Here is a 20,540-nt window from a genome sequence, read left to right as displayed (position 1 = left end):
GGCCAGGTAAACAGCCCTGAGACATGACACCAAACCACTTCCAGCCTCAGGGGTGTATAGGAAACGTCGCACCACTGGCAGGTACATACGAGTGCATTCTTCATCCGCTCTTTGTCCAGCTTCAGGAACTCCTGCAGCGTCAGGCTAGCGGGATCCTTCTGAAGGGCAACAAAAGCGCAGCCCGCAGAGTGCTTCTTGTGCTCCTCCCTAAAACAAAAAAGAAGAAACCCACCCCAGGGGGCTGCCAGCATCGCTCACACCTCCCCGCTCCCTCCCTCCCTCCCCGCCGGGGCAGGGACCCCCGCTACTCACAGCGGGTCGTCGTCGGGCTCCCAGCCCTCCAGCTCCTTGAGGCAGAAGAAGCACTGCGCCACGTCGGGGCCGTTCTCGATGGGGCAGTGCACGAAGCCCGCCGCCGCCATCTGCGGGCAGGGGAAGGGGCGGGGGGGGGGGGCGTCAGCGGGACCCGCTCCCGCTCCCGGTCCCGGTCCCGCTCCCGCTCCCAGCCACCGCCCCTCGCCCCCCCCCCCGCTCCCCCCGGACTCACCCTGTCGGGCGTGCAGGAGCAGCCCTCGGTGAAGGGCCAGTTGCAGAACGTGGCGATGCGGGTGGGGACGAGGTAGAGCCGCCACGCCTCGGTCAGCGCCGCCGCCGCCGCCGCCGCCATGGTTCAAATGGCGGCGGTTGGAGAGCGGGGCAGGGCGGGAGCCTGCGGGCCGCGGGGCCTGCCGGGAGCTGTAGTCCTGTCCCTGCGGTGACGGGAGGGGGGGCGCCATGTTGGTGGAAGGAAGGGGGTGGCTCTCGGCTGGTTTCGGCTCGGCAGTAACCCCTTAGACCACAGCACGCTACCTACGGAAAGATAATTCCCTTTCAAAGGAAACTGCAAAGCATTGCTTTTACCACGTTACTGACCACCACGCAGAACGATCCCAGTATCCACCCAGCCACTGTAGATTACCAAGCAATAAAAAGCTAACGACACTAGACAGCCTCCTGGTTGTGAAGCATAAAGCACACGCAAGCACCTCGAAAGGCGTGGGCTTGGCTACCCTTTTAGGAAACGGTGAAGTTCCACCTTTATTCTCTAATAAAAGTTTGTTCTGCTAAATTGGGTCATGTTTGGCAACTGCAATCATCACTACAGTCACTGCGCGGCTCAAGGAAGCGCGCAGTATTTGTGTCATTAAGCGGGGTGGGTGCTGGCTTTCTAATCACAGCTAAAGGAACTCATCACGCTGGTCTCCGAGGAGGAGGCACGAGGAGGAGGGAAGCAGGAGGCCAAGTGCACGGTTTGGTTCATTCACAGAAATCAGGAAGGTCTTCTTGGGTCACGGCCATTTGTCTTTGCCCAGACCATCAGTAAAATGATCCTTGAGACAGCTGCGCTTGCACGCTTTTCTCACCAAAGCCGTTAGGATCAACAGGAAAGGATTTCGTGGTGAACAAGTCAAAGCCATGTCAGATTTTCACAGGCAGCACTAAGGAGCAGTTTCCCAGAGCACATAAAGTAACACAAAGGAATCAAAACTTAAGCCTATAGTCAGTCCCAGGAATGTGAAATATAATAGATACAGCAGTTAACTGGCTGCTTTTCCAAGAAACAGAGCAAATTAGCACAAGACAAGCCCTCTCCACATAAATGCTGGTGGACCTGCAAGGTCACAGAGCAATTTCTTGTTTCTGCAGACCAGCCATATTGCTCCCCAACCCTTGTAGCCTTTACTGAGTCCTTTCTTACTCATCTCCCTGAAGAAGAACGCTGTCCGCGCTCCCGCAGGATTTCATTTCAGAGAAGCAGGAAGCATCCTCTCTTGGCCATACATGAGTCTTCTAAATTTCAATGAAAAAAAGATGATGGAACGACAGCTTAACAAACAGTATAACTACGGGTAGGCTTTTTCAAGGGAAGGGCTTTAATTCCATTCATAAAGACAATTTTTCTCCTTTCCAAGTACAGCTAACTCGTAACATCAGTTAACATCAAAAATTTTCACGTAGTCATAAAGCAGGCTGAAATGTGCATGGATGTTAGGGCACACAGCTCTTGGATGGGCTCTGTTTTCCTCCCACCAACTCCTGGCTACACAAAAACATACATGTCCACCTTCCTGCTGTTACCAAAATGAAGAGTTGATGGAAAAGGAACAGGACAGTGGGTATGGTTCATGTTTTAAAAGCGCTGACTGGCCTTCAGTCAGGCAGCAGCCAACTGCCAACTCACTGCTTTTCTGCAGTAAAAACCAGGGAGAGAGAAAAGTTGCTAAACTGTGCAAACAAACTTTTTTTTCTTAAATTCTTGGCTATTTCTTTTTTTTTTTTTTCTCCTCTTTACTTTTTTTGCTCTCTCTCACATTACTGTGAAATCACCACCTAGATGCTTCCAAGAACTGGCACTAGCTCACCTCTGCCCTCTGCCCCCTCCCAGCTGCACACAGGTTGCTTCTACTAACTAGAGCCTGCGTTTCAAACCTCGCCACCGACTTTTGTTCTGTCTGTAGCAGGAGGAGGTGGATGCTGGCTGGAGCCTGCGAAGCTGGCTCTGTGGTTAGACGTGTGCCCAAAGGGCTGATCTGCAGCATCAACAACTGGCAGATAGGCTGCACGATTTCAAAGAGCTGATTTGGCAGCTGTTGTGTCCTCCCTCACCTAGCTACGAGCCTACTTGACATCTTGTTCCTGAACACAAAACACTGCGCACTACAAGAACTTCACATTGAGCACAGGGGCAACGGGGGGGAAGGAAGGCCGCAGGGAAGGGACAGAACAAAGATACCTCCTCTGAGCCTTTCACTCAGGATCACGTGAGTTCACACACACTTCATTATTCCTAAAACGTGGTTCCAGTATTGCAGTTCTGGCCTGTGTAGAGCTTTCCTAAAGTCAGCATACAGCTATATGCACCAATACGCATTCCCCTTCACGAATTCAAGACACCGTTCCTAACAGAGCAATCAAATCACAGAAACACTGCGGATGATTTAAGTTTAGATGTTCATTTTCCATAAACGAAAACAGAAACAGAAAAGCCTGCAACTTTAGATAGGTTTCAAAATTTGAAATCCATGGGGCCCCTCTGAAATGAACAGTTGTTTTTTTGTGGTTTTTTTTTGTTTGTTTTAAATCAGTGGGGCTCTCCAAAGTAACAGTGTCAGAAAAGCTCCCCATAAGGATATCAGTCTTCCAGTGGCTTCAGCATGTCCCAGTTGGCATTTCCAGGCCTCTCCCTTGGAGAGCATGAACCAATCCCTTTGGATTGCACTTTCAGCACACAATACAGCACTGCTGATGTTAGAAGTCCTAGGGAAAAAGGCATAGGTGTGTTCCAGCTCTCACGTGACAGCCAACGTCCTCTGCTGAAAGCCATGCTCGACAGGCTGGGCTTCTCACACATTCTCCCCAACAGCTCGGACAGATCAGCGCCGCAGTCTGAGAAAGAACGCATGCTTGCACTCCTTGCTGTCCAAGGGATAATATTTGTCATAAAAATCCAAAATGTATTCTTCAGTCTTAAATCCAAATTTTTGGTAGAGCAGCATAGCAGGGTTGCTTGCAGAGACGTGAAGGGTTACGTCTTTGCCCATGCAGGTCTGCCAAGGGAGGAAAAGGAAAAAAAAAAAAGGTATCACAGCAAGAGAATGAGAAAGCCTCTGGGGGAATGCGGAGGTGAAGAGATTCATCAGTTCTGGTATTTAAGTTACTGAGGAAACGTGAGAAAATCGCAGGTCTCGACACAGAAGTTGCCACACATAGCACCAGCTGAAACGTGAAGGGAGGCCAGCTACTGTTCCTCAGAAGCTTTGTTTCTGAGAAATGGGGACCCTCTGACAATAAAAGCAAGGCTTTGGATTATAATTTCTCAGCTTTCCATTGTCAAATTCTAAGCAATTGTTCATTAAAAATAATCTCAGCATACAGCACTAATCTCAAACACTTAATAACAACGGCCTGAAGAAAAGACAAAACATGCCAAAGGATCAAGCGCTGTGCTCCTCCCCATCAGCAAACAGAGCTGAACTCTCTGGGACCGTGCTGCACCACCACACCACCTCTGGGCTGTCACACTGGAACTCCTCTACATCCCACCCAGCTCCTCTCCCATCCTTCAGGGCACAGCACTCCCCTCCCGAGAAGGCAGGGGAGTTCAGACAGCAAATGGCATCGCTGAAGTTACCGTAAAGATCTGAGATTATACGGGCATCTTTATCTTTGATAAAGCCATAATATAATAATAAAGTATTTTTTTCTTGCTTTTATCTAGTGCTTTAATAGCATTCTCTGTATATTGCATGTATGGTAACTCTAAGTGGCAATAATAACACCCTTTAGGAAATCTACCTGGTAGATCACTTGAAGGGAAACGGCCTCACAGAGATTTAAGAAAAAAAAAGTGAAATAATGAGAAGCCATTTTGGGGAAAAGGAGGTTGGAACGAGATCATGGAGAAGTTTGGTCCTCGCCACTTCCATCAAAACAATTTTTGTTAGATTATGCTGTCCCCAAGAACTCACCCCCAACTTAAGCACACTGATCTTTATCTTCAGTAGACAGACCTTCACCCAAAGGATAAAGGTGGCCTTAGCTACAGAGAGCAGACCCCGGTATCAGCCCAAGTGGGCTGCGAAGCAGCACACACAGCCTGGCAGTAGAGGGAGAGAAGATCGCTGTCACCACTTCTACATGAGCGACTGCCATCTACCACTGGCATATGCAGCAGTGGAAAAATAAATCTAACAGGAGCTGAACATACAGCGGTGATCTCTCACTGCTAGCAAGTCTAATCAGCCTCAGACCTGCCTGGCTGTTCTCCACATGATAATTTAACGCTGGTCTACCTGAAACAGAAACAGGTTAATCGGTGTCATAGGTCCTACATTAATTGGTGCCATAGGTCCTACAAAAAGCTGTGGCGATTCCCCACATCTGACTTGCAAATGCATCCCAGTCCTGCCGGAGAGACAGGAGTCCGGTTGCTGGATCCCTGCAAACCTTGGCTCATCTCTGTGCCTGTTGTTAGTAGGTGTTGACATCTCACATCAACTGACTGCAGTTGAGGGCAATTTACTTAAACACTTCACGCAGAGAGGCTCAGGAAATGCAAGAGGTGAATTTAAAATAGATTGCTCTGCATGTTGACGCAGGCTAGTAACCAGGGAGAGGTGGGCACTGCAGAAAGCTTTGTTGGTAGAATTACCCTCAGGTGGCCAAGAGGAGCTGCTCTTGGTGGAAACTGCTTTTCTAAGGTACAGATCATTGTTCCCAAGGATTTGCCAGCACTCCCTATCTCTCCTTAGCCAAATGAGTACAAGTAAAAACAGTTTCAATGGTGAGTTTTTACTAGCGCAGCTCATCTCAACTAAAACAAGTTAGGGAATCTTTCACCTCAGCAGCTCTGCCATGAGAGCTCAGGGAGTATTAAAACCGTGGGTCCTGAGGATGCACAGCTGGGCTCTGAAAAAGGACATCTGTCTGCATCCTTACTCAAATTTGTGCAATTTAATCCAAGGAAGTAAATGGAATCAAGGCCACCTGAAAGACAGCACTCATTCAGTGGTTTAATGAAGTTTAACTGCTTTAACACTACCCCTTTAGTTAGCTCAGATTAATTTTTCCAAGTGTCCCTGCGCAACAAAGCCCAGTACAAGCCAGTCTAAACAAATCTGAATGAGGTTGCAAACACTTTATCTTCAACTCTAATGCATTTGAACCAGTGTATTTTAGACGTGAACGAGAATGATTAAGATCAGTAAGTGATTTCATGCAACTGCACTAGTCCCAGAATAAGCTTTCAGGTGTAGATAAGAAAAGCTACCATGTATTCTAACCGAACTATTACCTCTGTTACCAATTTTTCCTTTCAAACCCCAAATTTACAGTACTACTGTTATGTGAACATTATTTTATGTGAACATATTTTTTCATTACCTGAATAAGATGATAGATCATGAAGGTTGCAATTCCAGCTCTCCTCCACTCAGGGTGAACAAACAGAAAAGAGATGTAAGCTTCATTGTATTTCACATCTGGCACCATAAAGCCAAAGGCAATAATAACTTTTTTGTAAAGGACAACAACACTGAAGTCTGGATACTGTAGGCATTCTGACAAATCAATTCCTGCAGAGAAAGAGAGAAACAGCAGTTGAAGGCACTGCAAACCAAGCAGAAAGCAGACTATATTGTGTCACACTTCCACGGAAATTCAGATTATTAAGCCCTTTTGTAAACACTTGATTTCTTCCTTTTGCCTTATTGCAAGGCTCTGTGATTGACAGATGCTTCAACCAAGCCCTTAGACAAAAATGAGATTTTTGGCACTGATGTCAATAGGTGCAGAAGTTAGCATAGCACGCACAAAGGGGAAGACTCCTTTACTAGTGGGGATTCTGGAACAAAGAAGTTAAAGCCAATCTCCTTCCAAATGACCTAAGGATAAAACTAAAACCAAAAAAACAAAAAAAAAGGAATGGGTTTAATACATATATATGTATATATATATGTATATGTCACTATGTCAGCACCCAGCTAATCTTTCCTTAGTTTGTATTCTGAGCCATATCAGCAGACTGTTAAGAATCCAGTTCTAGACATGCATATGGATAAAGTTACTTGCATGTGCAAATGTTTGCTGGATTGGGTCCCAGTAAGTTTGTGCCCCTTGCCTGGGGCTCCTAAGGGCTACGGTACCACCGGAGGAAAAGGGCCAGGCCAGCAGCGGGCCGGCATGCACCATCACCGTTCCACTCTGCAAACGCCGAAGGACCTGCCCGCAGACAAGCAAAGGGCGCAATTCAGAGTGTATCAGCTACTCCGTCCTCTTCCTCCTGCAAACTCTCTCCGAGTGCAGCAGACCTGAAATGGGGTTTCAGCTTTGGTAGTGTTACCTGCAAACAGTTCTTGTCTCTTTCTCTGCCTGGCCTTGACCTCCTCCTGCTTCTTCCGTTGCCTGTACTGAGCTGTTTTGTGAGCTACACTGTGAACCCGACCGCAGCTTTCAGCACTATCAAAATGTTTGCTTTTAGTGTGCAAATTCTCTAATCTGGGGACTGAAACAGCCTCCCTGGCAGCGGTGCTTCTATGAGTCAGAGGCTGGACAGAAACACCTGAAGGCAGTGACTTCTGAGCGGAGTTTGTTACCCTGCCTAACCACGCTGCTGTTGCAGCCTAAGAACATCTACGCGGCATGTTAGGGCCAAGCAGTTTAGCTCACAGCACTGAAGCCTGCTTGGTAATTTGGCTGGGTAGACAGGCCCTAAACGAAGCGCAAGACATGGCAGTCATGCCATAAATGCTAGTTTCAGCCTCAAACTGGCGATCAAAGATATATTTTGAACGTGGGGTAACAAAATAGCAGAGTATGTTTTCCAGCAATGTTTATCGCTCTTGATGAGATGCAAGACTTCATAAAGCGCTAGGCATAAAAAAGCGGGTGAATTATTTTCCTGCTCGAGAGTGAGCAGGGTGGAGTAAGACGTGGGAGGAATTGATTGGCAATAGGGAGCAGCGTTAATTATCTCAAGGCTGCAATTGACTGTGAAGTGCCTTACAGCGTGTCTGTACAGGAGCACTACATTGCCCTGAGCGCTCTGGCGTCGATGAAGTGGTGCCGTCCCCTCAGCACGCAGTTATTCCTGCAGGAAGGTGCTTAGCTCAGTAGGGTTTACCACTTGTTTGCTCAGGAGATGTTTCCCGTTAGGACACGAAGGCACCAGATACCGTGAGAGGAATCTTGCTTCGTGTCAGCTCATTTGCGGTAACTACCTGCGAGCTCGTTTCTGCCGTGAGAGGAACAAGAAAAGCTCTGACAGGAAGGATTTGTAATAACTAAGGTCTGGACACACAGCACCTTGTGAAGTGCCCAAGAACTCAGTCAACAAGACAGCATCACTACTAGAACGCGTTCGGGTGTGCCTAAGTGCATTAAACGTGGCTTAGTGACGGTATACTTGTTAGGTCAGGCTGATGTTTGGGATTCATGATCTTGGAAGTTCTTTTCCAACCTAACTGACTTTATTTTAGCTTAACATACCCTCCTAGCTGCGTATCCCACCCTACCACCACTTCAGCAATTACACCAGCCCATTGTGAAGCTAAACCCTTGGTGTCCACGCAGACACTGTGTTTTATCTCCTGAAGTATCACATCCTCACTTCTCTCTCCTACTGAAACAGACCAAGGTACAATAATCCTATTATCCCAGCCCCAGAAAATGTACACCATGGAAGAAATTTTGATTCCTGTTATGGAGGCTGATGGGAGTGTCAGCTTTCTGATTTAACAATGCACAGTCCATAGGAGGGTGGAACACGCCCACGCTCCTTATGTTAAATAAAACAGGGTGAGTCCTGAAGAACTTAATGAAGGTGCAAACCAACTTGGCCAGAACTTCAAATGCATTATCAGAAGAGAAGAGTCTATGACAAAGGGGTTCAGCCTCTGTGAGGATTGCAGAGTGTCTCACGAGCTCCAAAACAGCTTGTGAACGGGAAGACACGCCAAGTTATCTACCCCTGCACTGTACAATTTGGACAGTAAGAAGCACAAATAGCTCTGATCCTGACTGCAGCTTATGAGCGCTGCTGAACTACAAACAATGTTGAATCACTATCTGCAGATCAAAATGTAAAGTAAACAGTTACTTGGAATAAAGGTGTGGACTGTTTACACTGGGCCTTCTAAATTAGTCTGCAGTGTTGACTGCTGATCAGAAGCTGATCCAGGCATTAGATGAACATTACAATTCTTATTTCATAAGAATTTAAGACAACAGCCACATAACTGCAGCCCCAATCCCACCCCGTAAAGGGCAGCCGCTGTCCCAGGGATCTTACAATTAAAGAGATGATTCATAAAAATCAATACCCAGCTTCTCCCATACATTGCAAATACCGAGGCTTGAAGCAATAAAGAACACCATAGCGAAGTTTACAGTAGTTAGCAATTCCCAGCTTTCACTCCAATGAGCATTGGATCTCTGGCATAAAGCTGTTTGTTTACATCGAGCCCCCACCCCAAGCTGGATTCTGCTGGATGGTTGATTTTAGTAACTGCCTATTCCTATTGGCATCAATGGTGTTACCCAAAACAACCTGTTTCTTTAAGTGCTGTGCTAATTAGGGCCTAATTGCCCAGTTCTAAATGATCTCAAAAACCAAAAGACACCAAACTCATGTCTCCATCTCAACTACATTCCTATGACATCAGATAATAGTTTTCTAAGAACTGAGCCAGACACCAACTGAAGACACTTTTGGCCAAAATTTTTTTTTTTTTTCTGAACAAAACCACTTCCTTCTTAGAAAACCAAGCACCGAAGGAATCTTACCAGGCCAGAAGAATTCGTGGCACATGGAGTTTATAGTGGGGATGTGATTAGGGCGAACATAGCAGTAATCAACAGGTGCTTCTGGCTCAGCCTTCCAGTGAAGATTATTCCTGTGTGGATGCGCCCGGATTTCTGCCAGCAGCCTGAGTTTTGGGGGCTTTGTCTCATAGTCACGCCTGCCAGTTAACAGGGAAAGCAAACACAGAAGGTGAGTGAGCAACAATAAATGCTACCGCAGCTGAACGCGTACTGCCCATGAAATATTTTCTGACATGCTCAACTTGGAACAAAAGAACAGTCTTCCATTCATGTGGGAAAACAGCACCCAGCTCAGCAAAAACAGCCTCGTGCCAGAGGCCAGGACGCTTCCTGGATCCACAGCACACTGAGCCAGCCTGTGGTAACAGCAGGACCAAGGGTGTTATGGGCTTCCCCTAAAAGCAGGCGCAACTTGCATTCAATGACTACGGTGACTCCTCCTCTGCCCTGTTTTCTCTTCGAGATTCTCCTTCCTACTGCAGGGATGAGTGGGGATCGCTGCCCAGAAGAAAAGTGTCCCCTCCCACAAAGACACCTCTTCGCCACTGCCCAAGAAATGTGGGCTGCTGCTTCCCAGGCCAAGAGCAAATTCAACCTCTGTCCATCCGTACCTGATATAAGGTTTCAGGACACGGGATGTGTAAGGGCTGACGATGCTGTGGTCTGTCAGGAGGTCTTCTGAGCCTACCAATCGATACAGAAACTTTGTCGTCTGCTGTCGGTATCCCTTCATGGCAGGCAGCATCGTCTGTGCGTACAAAAAAAATCCAGAACACATCAGGAAAATTAGTCAGTGACTTAAGACAAGGGAATCACATCAACAGAGAAAGAATAAGGGCCTTTCACTGTAACAGGATGATCTGGACCCACAGGATGACGGTCCTACCTCGGAGGACTCTGCAGTGCACTCTCAGGTTCAGCACCCAATGCTATGAGCTGCACATACTGCTCAGCAAAGCACTGCAGGCAACTTCTCTCCAGCATGGCATGAAAGAGCGGTTAGGTACTTCCAGGCCTCCACCATCAGCGTTTGTGCAGCGTTTGTGTCTTATACTGATAGAAAGCTGTACTGATTGAACATTGCCTGAGAAGAAAGGGGCTTGTGAGATAGTGGGGACAGAGCCCCACGTCAAAATGAGCCTTGTTCACAGAATTCTTTTCATTTTCATGGTATCCCCACGGTGGTGCTGTTCTCTGCAGCAAGAGCTCTGAGAAAACAGTATCGAAAACCACTTAAATTTGATGACACTCACCTGGTACCTGTCCAAGATCCTGAAGTCCTGACTAGTAGTTCTGTACGTCGCTTGCCCTACCGGGGACCTGGAAACACCTCCTTCTTTGGCTCCATAAATCCCATCAACCAAGAGCAGCGCAGCATTCACGACCTGGTCCAAGTCAAAGAGTGGCAGCCCTCGTTCCCTCTTGGCCTGCCTCACTATCAGCTTGCGCCTCAGTCTCCGGGCCTCTGGGGTCATGCTCATGGCATTGGGACAGGCTTCCAATCTCTTCAGCAGCAGCTTTTCCTCGTAAATACTAACAGAGGTATGCTTGGGAGCTCGGGGTTTAGCATCCTTCTCCACCTGCGGTTTCCTCTTGTCTCGCCCCCGCACCTGCAGCGATGTGTTTGACTCTTCAGGATCTTCGCTGTCACCTTCCATCCTTTCTGTTTTTTCTTCTTCACTCTCCACCTCTTGCTTGATCTGCTCAGCTGTCTTCACTTTTTTTCTGCCTGCTATCACGGCCCCAGCACCAGCAGTCCCACTGGGAGGGGGAACGTACTCTATTCCCGGGTCTATGACTCCATCCCCTTCCATCTCCTCATCATCTGTTCAACAGATCAAAAAAAAAAACCAGGAAAAAAAAACCATAAAGTCCCATTTCAAAGATGGTTCTTTGCAGGACATTTCTGCTAAGGAGAAATTACATGGGTTTACCCAACACACTCCATTTTCTATTTACTTTTGGGCCTCCAGATTTTGGACAGGGGGCACATTAAGGGGTCCTATTTCAGGACCCCTTAGGTCTCCTGCCCTTGGCATCCAAAAACATTGCATCCTGAGCTATATGCTCATGCTCTTTGGCAAACATTAAATTGTTGAAAATTCCTGAAGACTGGCAATCAAATGATCAAGCTCTATTTTTAGCTAGCATACCCTGGAGAAGTTCAGTTTAAAATCAGGGAACGACAAAGAGGTAGTACAAAAGGAGGGCATTTGACCCTCTGCAGAGCATGTCCAACAAGAACTGCTTTACCCTCTACTTCCTCAGTTAGAGAGGTCTGACTCCTTAAAGTACTACCAACATTTAGCCTTGCATTTCTGCTTTGCAACCCGACCAAAATTTACGATCTGTTAATTAGGATGTTGTTGCTAGGTGAAATCTTCTACCCATTGGGTATTCAGGATGCCTCAGAAGACAATGGTGGTTCCTTCTGGTCTCAGAAACTGACTACAACTGTGAAAACCTATTTAAGACTTCCATGCAACCAAGACAAACAGAATTTTACCAGTTACTTTCCACCTTTTCTTGAAGACATCCTGCAGCTCATTGGAAGTTTCTTTTTTATTTAAATGTTTTCCTTGATAACTATGTGTGGATTATTATTAGACAAAAAACTTAGCATCTCTTACCATGAAACAGAGCCTGTGGCGGCATGACGTCTGGGATGAGATCCGCTTCTGAGAGAAGACTAGGAGTAGCTGAATGCGAGGCTGGAGTGCCGGGAGCAGAGAAGTCCAGAGATGGGGAAGGAGAAGGGCTTGTCAGAGGCGTGCGGTCTGAAGAGCTCAAGGAGGAAAAGTCAATCACCTCGCCTTTCTCAAGGACGATATCGGGACGACGGCCTCGACTGGTGAATTTAACAGGAGTGGAGGAAGTACTGCGGTCCAGGAAGCCAGCTGCCTCCTTCTGGGCTCGCCGAATATCCTTGGCTTCCTGAGTGCGAGATCTCTTCTCCTTCAGCTCCATGGCTGATTCGACTGGATTGCGGCTCACTCGTTTCCTGAGGCCTTCCACGGTAATGATGGGATCCAGAGGTGGCTTTGAAGCTGCTAAAGAAGTAGCTTGCTTATTCTAACAGACACCGAGCTTCTGCAGTCACTGTATACGTGCTTATGGTCATAAGGACAGATTAGCTAGAAATTTTAGAAGATGTATTTTCAAAATATACAAGAAATTCATTCCAAGGCATGTAGCATAAAGTTAATGCATTGCTAGAGCCTCACTTAAACCCCAATTTTGCTTCTCTGCACAGAAGGGAATTTGCATCCAGTGTGGACAAAAGAAAAAAAAAAAGAAAAAAAAAACATTCCCCAGGGCAAAGAGGAACAGAAGAACAACATATTTCAGTCGCAAAAAAATGCACAAATCTCAAAAGCCTTACAATCAGTTAGCACAATGCAAAAAGGCACTGAAATGAAATATAAAAGGCTTCTCATACTACAGTACATGCAACAGAATCCTCTTAAATCAGCCGTTCCAGCAGAGCAAAACTAAGACAAAAAATCATGCCCTGTAACTATCCATGCACATGAACACGTCATTTTAAGTAAACTTTTGTCATGCCTTCCAGCTCTGGCCCAGCTGGGAATCTAAACACCATTTTGGAAACAGTTACCTTTTGCCTTCAGTGCAGATGCAGACAGCTTCTCTCCTTCAGGCTTCATTGTTGGGGGTTTATTATGAACCAGTTTCCACCAGCCTGGTTCTCCAAATTCCTGGGCCCCTGAGCGGAAGAACAAGGGGCTCCCCACAGAGAGACAGCCAGCAACTGTGCTCCACCATGTCGAGGTCTTTTTCCTACAGTGGGAGATATGCAAAAAAGTGTTAGGTCCCCACTCACCAGCTACGCCTTCATCCTGAAGCCTCCTTCCTCCACAAAGATGGAAAGGGCATTGTGCTTCAGCCACTGACTGCGATCCCTATGCTCCAGTCCTCGAAAAGGTGAGGGATTGATGAATTTGTTCTCAAGCAGAGAACCATTCAGGACAACCTAGAGCATATCAGTGGGCTCTGACATACAAAGAGCTGCATACATATGTTCCATACATAAATGCCACACAATTACAGCACGGCGAGAAGTCATTTTTCTTCTTTTGTCAATGAGTCACACTACGCTCAGCCTACAAAGGACACTGCCACTGGCACCCCAATCATTCAAACACTCATGTTCCTACCTTAGCTAACCATAGTCCTCTTAAATCAACCACTTATCTACAGCAAAACATGAACAGGATCCTAGTGATAGCTGTGTTGACCTGACATTACAAGGACATATCCCCTAATTGAAGACAGCAAACAGGACTCTGGGTACACAGGATGGGAGAGGTAAGGGAAAGATAGTAATAAAGGTTTCACTTCACATAAAAGGAAAGAGGAACTTAATTTAGACATCTGCTTTGGCGACTTTGAGATTTCAACACATTTAGCAAAGCCTGTTCCCAAAGCTGTAGGACAGAATCCTGAAGGCTGGGGGCGTTGGGATTCAATGACTCCGCTCTCCATAGCTGCAGCTGTGCCAGGCACTGCAGAGAAGGAGAGCCAGGGGCCTGAGAAACCACTGAGGACAACTGAGCTGCAGAAACTGTCCAGGGAACAGAGGAAAACCTACGCTTGTCCCACAGACGTATAAGCATGAGCTGTATTTGAGCCCTGTCTCTGCTTGGGGTTTTCTGTCAAAAAACCTATCCTGTAGCACAACAAAGTGGATCAGCATACCTGCATCAGCCACCCTCACTGAGCTGTTTCTGAATCACATTTTTGGCCACTTGGAGGCAGGGAGCTGCATTTACGCCTTTCGCTTCCCAGGACAGTGTGCTATAGTGGGCACCTGAGCACTTCCTGGCCTTCTAAGAACTTGTCACGGGGCTAATGTAAATATCATTTAGGAAAGAAAGTAAGAAGAAATATTTAAAAATGGCTCGTGGCCAGTAACTGAGATACTCCCTTGAATATGGGAGAATCTAGTTCATGGCACAGAGTCTCAAACCGTATTTGCACGGGCTCTCAGGATTCCTTCTTGCCTTTGCACACCCCCACTGGCCAACATTTCAGTACCTGGGCTGGGGCTGGCTGGGCAACTATTTGTTGCTGTCTTGAGTCTTGCAATTACATACCTTACAGTCATGTCCCTCAGACACGGGGGATTAACATCAAATGCCCCAGTTCAGAGTTTGAAACATCTATAGAAGCTACTGTGTAATATGCCAAGGATGTAAAGCGTAGGCTCCACCCCAGCTAGTCCAGGCAAGGCAGGGAGCACATGTCTGAGGCCAGCGATCACTTCATCTGAATTCAATCAGAGCCAGGAGCACCCAGTTCACAAGGCGGGTCTCAAAAGACAGCGGCAAACACTGGGAGGCGATGGCTTCCTGAGCAAGGGACAACGGGCCATCAGCTGCCTTCCTGGCAGGGTCCTGGTCGTTTCCGGAGGGGACCAACATTGCTGAGAACAGAGCAAGGAGGCGCAAACGTGCAATGGAAGCAAAGCCAAACAGCAAATCTGGTTAGGGAGAAACCAGGTCTTAAAAGAGAAAAATCCCTGCAGGGAGGGGGAAGTCTGTGAAATCAGTAAATTTACAACTTCGGAGGCTTGCTCATTTCCTTTCCTGCCTCAACAGCACATGCATTAACAGTGACATTTATTTTTTGGCAGTTTCAGCATGCTCAGAAAAAAACATGTGACATTCACCTATACAAGACACGAGTCGTGCCACAAAAGGCTAGCGTTTATAAGAAGTGCTCTTATTCTTACAGCTTCTTTCTTAAAATGCACAATGACTGTGAAAAGACATTCCCATGGTTTGCAATACCTACTAAGTAAGAGCTATTATTAAGACCCAAAACAAGCTAAAAGACAAAGCCCATTTCCCCGTTTTGGGAACTTGGTCCATACAAGCTTTATAGCTGAGGAACATGGTGCTTTGCTGGAGCTCTTTTTTGCTTTAAAGCCCAGGCAGAAGATAACAAGGTTAGCCCATCCACTGTGCCAACTTAGACTGAAAGGTTCTGTGGGTTCACTACCTACAGAAAGACAAGAAACACCCTCAAAATATACGCATCTCCATTGCTTCTCTGACTTTTTTCCCCCTCTCCTTGAGAAATGCTTACCCCTTCTCAAGATTACCCCTCATGCCTAAGTTCAACTTCTTAATAATGAGTCCTCCAGTTTTCTGGCTAGCTAGGCTCAGCAGACGTCACTGAATTAAACAGGATTCTTGTCCAGTTTTAATTCACTTTGCTCAGCAACCAGAGCCAAATGAAGAACAGGGAATCATCATGCCATTACCTGTTTCCTAACAAGAAAGTCCAGTGTTTCTCAATGAAAGCACAAATGTCTTCTTTCCACCTGAAGTACCCTTGACGGCCGGTTCCTTCCAGAGACAAATTGTACATTGCCAGCATAACAACCTGGAACAGAAAGAGGTGGATACCAGTGCATCTTTTCTGCTTCAGCTGGTGAGCTGCCACCCGGCCATGTGATGTCGTACGCACACAAATCTCTGCTGTCTCATAAATTTCTTATTTTTGCAACATCTCAAGCAATTTCTGCAATCCATCTTTGTCCTGTTTTCATGGTGCCCTTTCTAATTTTCCTATTGTTAGATGCACGTTCTGCTGTTTTTCTGAGATTTCTCCATCCCAGCAGAACAAAAGCCGCCTAACTATGCAGGTTTATGACGAGGCAAACTTTTGCACTGAGCAGTATAAATGAATTATATCACAACTGGGATCCGAATGTAGGGTGGAAGTATGAAAAAAAGTCTTTCAAAAAGAAAAAAAAATTGTGACAAGTAATCCCACCACCTTATCCATCAGAAACATTGTGACCACAGTCTTTCTAGATACTTGCTGCTGCATTTCAAACTGAACAGAGGTTAAACTATGTAACGCTACATGGTATTTACTACTTAGTCTTGGTATGCAGGCGTTAAGTTTGTCACCATACCATTTTCGTTAAACAATACTTTTACAGATCTTCTACATGCTTCATAACCAACTTCAGTCTGACCTACTACAGGACAGGTTTGAAAAATAACACACCTTCTTCTAAGTAAACCCCAGGTGACCAACGGTTAAATATATTTAATGAATGCATTTGAATACAACGAAAATCATAAAGCTAGGCTGGGATCATCTTTAACAATCACACAGCCTTGACTGGACACCACTTCTAATGGGGACCTATTTTTCCCTGCCACACAGGTTTGAAGTATTATTTTTTTTTTTGTTATTGGGGGTTGCTTTGTTTGTTTGTTGTTGTTTTTTAAACAGAGATGGTCTCCTAGCAGTGGGCAGTTGCTTTTGAAAATACATCACTGAAGACGCCAAAATGAAGAAATACAGACAGCCTTAATGTCCCCCATACTCTATTTCTGCCTCACAAGCCCTCTTACTGTGCTAACTATTTCTCTAGAATTTTGTATTGATAAAGTCAGGTGGGACAGTACTTCAGAACTTTAAATATATATATATGTATATATATATCTATCTATCTTTACAACTGGCCATAAGGATCTGTTGAGGTCACATAGTCTGAAAAAAAATCAAAAATAACTGTCCGCATTTTTCCTGCTTCAGACAGATCGATTTTACCACTTTCCTCAATTCGACGTACTCGGAAGCAGCAGCTCTGGCTGCTGGAGGCTTAGGGGGTCCTTCTTCTTCACCAGTTTTGATCCCGTCTTTCCCTTCCCCATGCCACTCTCCTTCCGCTCTTCTGCACAGAGCTGAGCGTAACGGTAGCAGCCTTTGCTTCCCAGGTGTGTAATCTGCTGAAACTCCCCCACTCTGCCAGCCACAGACAGCTGCACTAACCTTTCCCAGCCCTGCCCTGGGCACCAACAGAAAGCACTGCAGAAGTTACAACTAATGTTTTAAATGAGCTATTATGAGGCAGCGCACTACCAGTGTCCCAAAGGACAAAAAGATGTCTTGCCCGTACTGCCCAATGTTTGGCCTGTGGAAGCACTTCACGCAGCAGCTCCTGCTTGATCAAATCCACTTCAAGCAGAAGTACCCAGCACCGCCTGCCCCGCCTCAAATTAAACCAGCCCCCTGCTCAGAACAAGATACGGTGCATCAGTCTACCCATGCAGCGGTTACTGCACGATGCAGAGTATTTTGATTGCTCAGGCGTGCAAGTGACTGAAAGAGCAGAATTCCGCAAGGACTACTGCTAGCAAGCAGGCAGCCAAGCCAGAGCTCTGCGTTCAGGGAGCTGGCAAGCTCTCTGTTTGTGTGTTGCCACCTCACAAGTTTTACATTTGTTCGTATATATAAAAAAAACTGTTCGTGCCTTGCAGCCAAATCGCAATTTGCTTCTCCAAACTTGCCTGAAGCCATGAAATTCACGAGCAACATGAATGAGGAAAAAGAAAAAAAAGAAAAATGAGGAATGTGGTTTGTGTGATTATATTTCAATTTACTTGCCAAATGCTCAAGTTCTAATCTGCAGGCAATCCCTAGCTAATTAATTTCTGAAGTTCACATATATGTTTCTTTGTCATCTATACCCAATCCTCCTTTTCTAGGCAGTACATACACAACAAACAACAATTTTAGAAAGTCCTGTGGTTATTCTCCTGGCACAAAGATTATACTTACTTGTTGCCACGTTAATCGCAGCCGTTCAAATTGCTCCTTCCCATCTTCTGAGCAATCCGAGCAAGTAAATCTGAAAAAGTTGTCTCCTTTGAGGTAGCTGAGCTGTTCTCTCAGTTGACCTAAAATGAATAGGCAAAAGATGAGATTTGCAGTCCTTTCATAGGAAAAATAATTCCCTACAACATCAGGCAGGGAAGTACTTTTTTCCTGGAGTCCAGAGACCAGCACTCCTTGGGAACGGTCTGGAACTCACTGTGACGTAAGGTATGGATCAGTTTTACAGTTGCAGCAGGCAGCAGTGACCAACTGAAAACCACAGGCATTAAAAAGGGGCATCTGAACACATGCACAAAGCCAAAGCATTTCCTCACTTCCTCTGCATTTTTCCCTCCTTCTTGCTTCCCCAGAATAATCTATATACTGCAATAAATAACTGTTTCCCCGCTCTACTTTAAAAAACAGCTGACTTGCTAACCCTCAATATAAGTTTGAACAAAAGTGATCTACTGGGATAGAGACAACTACAAAACCCCACACATCCAAAGTCAAAGGCTCAAATTCTGTTTCTGCAGCAGAGCACGGGGAAAAAATATCAAACGAATCATGACTTCTAAACTCAACATGCATTAAAGAAATATGAAAAAATAAAAAATGAAATCACAAGACGGGGAAACAGTTAAGACCATAATATTTCTGAAATTCGCACACAAAAGGTCTTTCTCCAAAAGCATCACATCTCTTTTGTTATGTTACTACAGCAGACCAAGCACTTGCAATATATGGCTGCTCTGCTTTTGTACTCAATTGCAGATCCAACTATAAAAGTCGCACCAATGTTTGTTGGAGAAATCCAAACCAACCGATTTGGTAGTTTAACAGAACGTCTAGATGGCAACTCAATGTGGAAAGCAATTATTTGCCTGAGCTCACTGGTAACTTTCACAAGTGTCAACTGATATCTGTATAACTGAACAATTAGCAAAGAGAACAGCATTTTCCTTTTTCCAGCTTGTTTACTTTACGCATTTGTATCTAGTTACTGTTGCTCTGTGACTGGCTTTTTCTGCTCTTTGGATTTGTTCCACGGCAACAAGAAAGAGGAACATCTTTGTAAAATAAAACCAATGGAATGTTAAATCGAGTGCTCTCAGGTGAGATACCTCATGCTACCTTTACTACCTTTACCTCTGATCTCTCTCTTTTTTTTTATAATTAATACATTTCAAGTTAATACGTCCCATTACCTGCACAGCATCTTAACGGTACTATGCTGGCTCCACTCCCTAACAGCACGGTGCTCACTAACCATGCATCGAGAGGAGATTTCTATACTAGGCTCCTGGCAAGCTCTAGGATGGCAAAAAGGGCAGCTCCGATACAGCTGCAAGGCAGATGCCAACTGAAGAGCTCGGTATTTCTAAACGCAGAAATAATAATAAGCACACATAAAAGCAGATAATAAAAAACAGTGCTTAGCAATTTTTAGGTTTTGCATCTAATAACAGGTCCAACAATGTAGAATCAGAAAGTAAAGCCAAGTCTATTACTTAGCTAACAGAATATATCATACGTCAAGCAGCAACAGCAAAAGGATCAAGTGATGTAGCTTGCTCCGAGTGCCTCCCACAGCTAGCTGCTAAGGGCTGGACACGCTTCTGTCAAAGCTGCATTAAATTCACATTCTGGACACACTTCCGTGAAACATGAATTAAATTCACATTATCGGGAAATCATCAGGGCTGAGATTTAGCCATAAACGTGGAAAAGGAAAAAAAAGTACCAGCACCTACAAAGCCCTGTTCCTCCCAGACCTCTGCAGAAAGTGTCTTCACCTGAGGGGAGTGAGAGGCTAAGACCCTTGGCCGAAGCCCCTTAGCAAGTCAGTGACAGACACACAGGAAGGCGTGCACGTTCCTGAAATCACACCCTTGGTTGGTTACCAATTAGAGCAGACAGTCCCATTTCTTGCAGGGAACGCCAGCCTCAGACACCCGCCTGGCTCTTGGATCAGCGTGCCCAACGCACGGAGCGAGCAGCACGAGGCTGCTGGGCTCCACGCAACGCCCGGGCAGCATTTCCTCCCCAGCACTGGGACGGAGCTGAACAAAAGCCATCCTGCAGAAGGCATCCAGGACAGCATGGATACCCGGTAAATCACAACCCTAGCAATGCCGACTACACGCAGGGAGGGCAACAAGAAACAGCAAAACCAGCCTCCTTACTTGCTGGAATCCACTTCTGGCATTTTTCGCAGTAGTAGGACATCTCCTCCATCCAGGACGCGTCGCCCTCGTCGCTGTTCAGCGAGTCTCCGCTCTGGTCGTGGGATAAATCCACCGAGGCCTGGTCTTCAGACTCCACGATCAGGAGGGTTTCTCCTTCCACCTCGCCCTCTTCCAGGCCCTCCGAGGTCGATGTCCTTGTGGCTTCATCATCGTGGCGGCTCAGCAGCCCGCTCATGTGGACGTTATTAGCCATCCCTCACCGCCTAAAGCAGGACGGTGTTTGCGCTACAAGGAGCCCACCATCCCCACATTCACAAGCCCATCCACGCTGGAGGTACCAGCCAGGTGTCC

General features: G+C 46.2%; 2 protein-coding genes across 3 annotated transcripts in view; both read right to left on the bottom strand.

Annotated features, from left to right (window-relative positions):
- Positions 1-20,540, bottom strand: part of LOC308191835 (baculoviral IAP repeat-containing protein 5-like) — a 166,768-nt gene that overhangs the window by 1,499 nt on the left and 144,729 nt on the right. Inside the window, exons 2-4 of one of the 2 annotated variants that reach the window (XM_080584698.1) lie at positions 548-659; positions 313-422; positions 90-207 (exon numbers count right to left, since the gene is read on the bottom strand). In XM_080584698.1, coding sequence (XP_080440824.1) covers positions 90-207; positions 313-422; positions 548-659 — 340 coding nt within the window. Of the gene's footprint in view, positions 1-89; positions 208-312; positions 423-547; positions 714-20,540 lie in introns of those variants that run through there. The other variant, XM_080584697.1, reaches the window with a different exon arrangement.
- Positions 1,881-20,444, bottom strand: KAT14 (lysine acetyltransferase 14). The gene is made up of 10 exons (XM_080584682.1): positions 20,187-20,444; positions 17,965-18,083; positions 15,647-15,768; positions 12,977-13,158; positions 11,991-12,407; positions 10,614-11,185; positions 9,972-10,108; positions 9,322-9,497; positions 5,923-6,113; positions 1,881-3,587 (listed from the first exon to the last, which is right to left on the bottom strand). Exons 1-10 carry the CDS (start codon positions 20,440-20,442, stop codon positions 3,414-3,416), a joined length of 2,346 nt encoding a protein of 781 aa, XP_080440808.1. The 5' UTR covers positions 20,443-20,444; the 3' UTR covers positions 1,881-3,413.

The sequence above is a fragment of the Anser brachyrhynchus genome (genome assembly GCF_964034855.1).
Source record: "Anser brachyrhynchus genome assembly, chromosome: 3".
Lineage (NCBI taxonomy): Eukaryota > Metazoa > Chordata > Aves > Anseriformes > Anatidae > Anser > Anser brachyrhynchus.
This window is presented reverse-complemented; position numbering and strand designations above follow the sequence as displayed.